Raw genomic sequence first — 6,681 nt, 5'->3', positions numbered from 1 at the left:
GTAATTATTTTTATCTTTTAAAAAATTTAAAAATAACAATAGATAATAAAAATAAAAAAAGGCATAGATCCCCAAAAGGGAAAGTTTGGAGTTACGGGAAAACAAAATATCGAAGTGATGATAAGGTTGAAGTCGAGATTAACAATAATGTTGAGAAAACTATTGAAAAGGATATGTGGTGGTGAATGAAGTTGAGATGGGTGATGGTAATGAGCATTGGAAGAGATGGGCTTGTAGAGTGAAAATATTCAATTTAATTAGGGGTAAAATAGTAAATTTAAAAAGGTGGAAAAATTGTGAATGGTGTGATAATAGAGTTTTTCATTAATAAAATTTTATTGTTTTTTTATAAAAAAGTATGATTTATTTATACCTATAAAAAAAATCAAACCTTAGGTAGTGGAATTTACTCTTGCAATTTAAGTTCAAACTGATTACTGTCTCATCTGACGTTGCAAATGCAAAGCAAAAAAGCATCAAGTTGGACAAAGGTCCTCTCGGTTAAAGCCATTTCATCATCACCAGCAATTCCAAAGGTAATGAATGTCTGCCACCGAACCGAAAGATGTCCTCGTTCATTCATTAACCAATTTAATTACATCTTTTTTCGTTTTAAACCTGATCATTCATTTATGATGTTTGTGATAATACCGTAAAAAGTTCTCTCTTCAAACAACTTTAAATAATTCACCCCAGTATAAGATACCTGCCAATTTAATGACCCTTGGGTGAGCTTTCTTGTCCACTTGTCCCTCCTGCCCTTTCACCACCTGTGTATAAAAACTCAATCCGAGCCACCGCAACGGTGTCGTTTAATTCAGTCGGTGCTTGGAACCTTGCTGGTTTTAGTATACTTCTTCGCCACTTGCAGGGTAAGTAGGCACGCAAATCGGCCAAAAAAGACCCACAAAGCTTAAACTCCAAACCTTCTCGTTTTTTAATGCAAAAATCAGACAAAAAGTGGGCTCCACGTGTAAAATAAAAAGATAAAAAGAATGTAAAAAATGATGTAGCCATTGACTATTAAAACCCTGATGGTCGACATCCAGACATCCAGACATCCAGTCAATTTTTCAACATTTTTTACCGCAAAGTTGACCTAGGTATACCCAGCCTAATTATGTCCATTGCTAAATATTTTAAACATATTCGACTCTCAATCGTTCTGATTTTGGCTTATATCAACGGTCAAGAATCGTCAATTTCACATTGATGGTTGATCATCGTTGTAGTGACAAAACGGTAGGGTCATACAAGTATAAAAATCACGAGATTTAGACTACAGCAATGGCTGTGTCGGCTGGATAGGACTTGAGGAAGCCCTCAAGAAACCTCAGACCGACAAACGATTAATGCATCAAGACTACCTGGCATAAATATTAGTTCTTGATCGTCATCTTTTCACCTCAAAACAACATACCCAACAGCCAGAAAATTGAAAAAAAGAAAAGATGGGAAATTGTGTGTTCAGAGGATTTGGAGAAATGGAAGAAATGATAAGAGTGGTTACTTCAAACGGGGGGATAATGGAGCTCTACGCACCCATCACCGCTGAAAACATAACCAACGAGTTCCCTGGCCACGCCATATATCGCACACGTGACTTCTTCTCTCAACCTCTTCTACACACCGAAGAGCTCCACGCAGGTAACTTGTATTATCTCCTGCCACTCAACGATAAGTTCACAAGACAAAACGCCAATCTATCCTCCTCTTCGTCATCTTTAGTGGCACCCTACCGCATGTCACTTGATAATCAAAAGATATTGAAGAGAAGTGAGTCTGAAGTGCTGCCAAGGTATAATAGCAGCGGGGTTTGGAAGGTTAAGTTGGTTATAAGTCCAGAGCAGTTGGCAGAGATACTGGCACAGGAGGCCCGAACAGAAGCGTTGATTGAGAGCGTGAGGACAGTGGCTAAGTGTGGCAATGCTGTGGCTTCTTCGGTGGCCAATTCTGATCAGTGGAGTGTGTCTAGTAGTTGGAAGGGACTGTCAGATAAACATGTTGTGGATACTTAGTGCTGTGCACCCAAATTATATATCTTTTATTTGTATCTGTATTTAGCTTCTACTGAATTTCATTGTTTAAGATTAATGTAGTAAATTAGTAGCTTTAATGTCTAGTAATTAATAATTTTGCATGCGAATTCAAGTAATTTGTATCTGTATTTAGGTTTTTTCATTTTCTGGACTTGATAACTGAGATAATCATGTTTATTTCCTTGGCAAAACTATGTATACATATTTTTTATACATAAATGTGTATACATATCAATGTATTATTATGCGATTGAGTGATTTTAAAATAATGATAAAATAATACTTAATCATATAATGATACATATCTATGTATACATATTTGTATATTAAAAATAGATACATATAACATTACTCTTATTTCCTAATTAAGTTTTTTGTTTAATTTTCACTTGGCCAAAAGACTTGTTCCTACACAAGGAAATGTGGAATCCAAAGTCTCACTCTTCAATTTTCAAAAGCCCAAACATTTACCTATAAGTCAATTTTTGTTAAAAATCTCAGTTAGAGTTAAGGGTAAAATCGTTATTTATGAAAAATGAAAAAATTAAAGTTTTATCACATTTTCCTTTCTAAGTTTAAAAATCTCATAATTTCCCACACCCAAAATTTGAAAAGTTACCTTTTGATTATTTTCTCCTCTTCTGACAAAAATCTCCTCTTCAATTGTCGGTCAACTTCCCACCAACTTCAAGGTTGGCGAATCTTTCATCTTCGGTGATCAATTTCATTGGACGCTGTTCTAGAGATGTCGATCTTGAGATTTAATTTCATTAACCAAGGCAATTAACTAAAGAAAATTGTTGGACGAAGACATGCACGGTTCCTCTTAAGCTAGTTGGACGATTCTAAGGTGGCCAATTTTAGTCGAATGAAGACAAATTGTCTTCATCCAATCAAAGAAACAAAGATAACTTCATCTCTTCGTCGGACGAAGACGATTCATTTGCTTACAACAAAATTGACCACCAAAAAGATAAGATTAATCGACCTTGAAGATAGTGGGAAGCCGACCAACGATCGGAGAGGAGATTGTCTTTGGAGGAGGAGGAGAAAAAAAATCTAGGGGTGAAAGGGTAACTTTTCAAATTTTAGGCGAAGAAAATTATAAGATTTTTAAATTTGAAGGGGGAAATATGATAATTTTTTTATTAAATATTGGTTTTATCTCTAATTTTATCTGAGATTTAAAAAAAAATTAAATCATAAATAGACATTTAGATTTTAAAAAATTGAAGAGTAAGATTTTGAGATTTTACTATTTCTTAGGTGGGAACAAGTCTTTTGGCCTTTTGGTTTTCATAAACATTCATATGGAACACAATTTTTAAATCTTGATCATATCGTATGACGAAACAAAATCATATTCAACTTGCCCATGTAAATTATGCTTTGAAAAGGTTATTCTTTGACATCTTAAAATTCCCTAAATAAAATATTGTTTCCCTAAATTTTAGAATTAATAAATACATATATTTAAAAATAAAAGAGTTTCCCTATTAATTTTTCATAAATTAAAATTTCACTTGATTATATTTCAAATTCCAAAAAAAAAAAAAATTGAAGAGAGAGAACAAACTAAACCTCATGCAACTAATACAAAATTGATTAATCCATAAAATATAAATTGTAGCATGAAACATAGTATTAAAGTTTTTATTAAACCGGATATTTGTATTCAATGAATTTAATTATTTATAGGATTATAAAGTTGAATTTATCATAAATCTAATTTCAAAAGTGTTGACAGCGGATGTGTAGTGCCCTCTTAAGAGGACCAACCTCATTCGAGTTTTGGGCCATGCTGTTCCGACCCAGCAAAATTAGATGAAATCCAAAAACATTACGTTTAAAGACTTCCCTCTGTTGAATCCCAGAGTCCTGCCAGACCTGGCCCAAATACGGTTTAGTGAGAATCTGCTTACGTTACTTTCAAAATTTTCATATTAAAACTTTAGCAATCTGCTTATGGTTTAGCAATATAATCTGTGAAAATCGTCTTGAGTTGGAAGAGGATCTTGTTGTAGACTTGCAATCCTCTGATTTCAATTTCAATTTTTGTTAACCAAGGAACCCATCTGGTTTGGTCACCCACAATTACTTTATCGAACAAGTCAAAGTTTCATAAATATGATAAAGACTCAAACCTAATTTTTCACTTAAAAATTCTAATGTCTAACCAGTCTTCTTTCAAATTCTTTGGTTGCTTTGTCTTCCAACAAGGGATGACTTCAGAATTAAACATCACGAATCAAATGTAAAATAACTGAACCCAGCTTCAATGACCACCAAGAGGTAAAAATTTATGTCTAGAACGGTTTGGGTAAAATGCAATGGATGGTGGCTGGCTGGACAACAAAGCGTTACAGTTGCAAAGCTCGTGGTGGGCAATCACTTAATTAATATAGTCATAATCAAATAATTTAAAGTATAATAAAACAAAATTATATTTGGATGTAATTACTAGTACGAACTAGGTGGGACAGTTAAAAATGAACGTTGTGTTTTGATTGAGTAATAATGCAGACAAATTTTAGTTAGAAAAAATGAAAAAATTAGATTCCAGGAGGGAACCAAATCTAATCTTCACCAGTGAACTATATATATATTTTGCCAAAATAATTATAATGTCTGAGGACTATAGTCCACCCAAGTTTTAGTATGGTCACGAAAATATACCCATAATAAAGGAAAAATTTTAAATATTTATTTATTGATTAATTATTATTAAAATTTTTAATTAAAAATAAGTGTAAGAGTATTATTTATTTTTAAACACTAAAATTTTAAAATTTTATACCATTTTTTTTTTAGTTTTGAAAAGTTATAATTTTTTTTATAATTAAATTTTAAAAAATTTATTTTTTCTCCGATTTCTAGATTTTATCTTCAATGAGTTAGAAAATTTGGCCACCAATTAAGAACAAACGACAATTTTCTCTAACAGAAAGTGACATTTCGTTATCTAAATCTAAATAACAAATTATCATCCTTTGTTTTTTTGTCTTTCAAAAGATAAACTATAATGTTTTATTGTCTTTTGTGGCAATAAATAGTTGTTTTTCATTGTCTTTCATGGCAATGAGTGGTCGTCTTTTATTATTTTTTGTGATCAGATCTGAAAAATAAATAAAAAATATTAGGTTTTTATCAGAATAGTAGTCATTGAAAAAGAGAAACAAACATTAAAGATGAAATTTAAATTTTTAAAATTTTAAAAATAAAATAGAATATCAATTTTTAAAACTTGAAAGAAAAAATAATATTTACTTTTAAGACTTAAAATTTAATAGTAAAATAATAAATTTATTCTTGTTTTTAATTAAAAATTTTGATAATAATTAACCATAAATAAGGATTTAGATATTTGTTGGGTGGAAAATAAGCCTTTGGTGTAGCTATAAATGTATTAATTTCACATTTCGCGATCTCTAGTGTCTTCTAGAAGTGCCAGTCCTGTCACATACATTGTTCTACTTAGCCACGTATATTGAAAAGGCCTACTAAATTTTTTTATTATTATTTTGCAGGAGATAAATATTATTCTACGTAAAATCCAGGACAATATTCTGGGGCCCTTCTAAATAGTCATCAACAACTGTTGATTAATTTAGAAGGCAAATACAGCCACGTTAAACACGTTCATGTTGGGTACAAAATCAACTTTCTTAATGCTTTAACAGAATATTATATACTGGACAAGCCAGGCGTCTGTTTTCTTCTCCAAGGTATACAATGGTCCTGAACTTCCATGTGTGTATGTATAATATATAAATAAAACTGTCTGCATGTGGAAGAATTTGATTCATAAAGTTAAGACATTATCTAAGTATGTTTCAATATTTCCCTTCACTTTTGAACATTTGTCCGGATGAGAAAGAAGATCCAGATGCTTATCTCTCTACAGTAACGAGGACGAGTAATATGCATGATTAAAGAGAAATAGTTAATGGTATCGCAATGACTCAGTATAAATGTAAATGGAATACAACAGGTTTCATTCAAAGTAACTATAAAAAATAAGTTTGAGGGGGGAAAAATTATATTATACTGTATAACTAAGATAATAGCTCCATGGAAAATATCGAACTTAGGTTAGCCATGTGAAATACAAAAAGTAGAATAACCTTTTTGACTCTGGAAAACCAAATATATCATTTTAAATGTTAATTAATTAAGTATTGTTCTACCCTGATTACCTTTCATTTTGCTCTAACTTGATTTTTGTTTATCCATTGTTGCTGAGGTAATTCATAACCTTGCAATACATGTATGAAACTGTATATATCTATATTTTACAAGCTTTCTACAAAATTTCTGAAAACTTGACAAAGCTGCACTTTTTTTTTTTTTTCTTTTAAGTATACTGGAGAGCAGCCATGATGATGAGCCCATAAATGGCAGGAGCAACTTTTGATGGGATTATGGCAACAAACATAAACAGCAACATGGTTCATTGTTAAATTCTATTATAATATCCATGTTTGATTTTTTTCTTCTCCTCGTTTTCCATGTGTTTCAACAGCTTTGTAGCCATCTGGAACCAACTTTTTTTTGTTTCCCGTCAGAAGACCTAATTTGATGGTTTTCAATCACATACATGCACTTGACTGCAGGGAGAAGAAGTAATAATGAATTTTACCAT

The 6,681-nt window shown here is 31.6% G+C and overlaps 1 protein-coding gene across 1 annotated transcript; it reads left to right on the top strand.

Annotated features, from left to right (window-relative positions):
- The first annotated feature begins 1,251 nt into the window (after positions 1 to 1,251).
- On the top strand, positions 1,252 to 2,155 carry LOC123222726. The gene has a single exon (XM_044645658.1). The coding sequence runs from the start codon at positions 1,452 to 1,454 to the stop codon at positions 2,016 to 2,018; it is 567 nt and encodes a 188-aa protein (XP_044501593.1). The 5' UTR covers positions 1,252 to 1,451; the 3' UTR covers positions 2,019 to 2,155.
- Positions 2,156 to 6,681: the final 4,526 nt, after the last annotated feature.

Source organism: Mangifera indica, chromosome 8, assembly GCF_011075055.1.
Source record: "Mangifera indica cultivar Alphonso chromosome 8, CATAS_Mindica_2.1, whole genome shotgun sequence".
NCBI classification, from domain to species: Eukaryota; Viridiplantae; Streptophyta; class Magnoliopsida; order Sapindales; family Anacardiaceae; genus Mangifera; species Mangifera indica.
The sequence above is the reverse complement of the archived record's forward strand: the minus strand, read 5'-3'. Positions and strand labels throughout refer to the sequence as shown.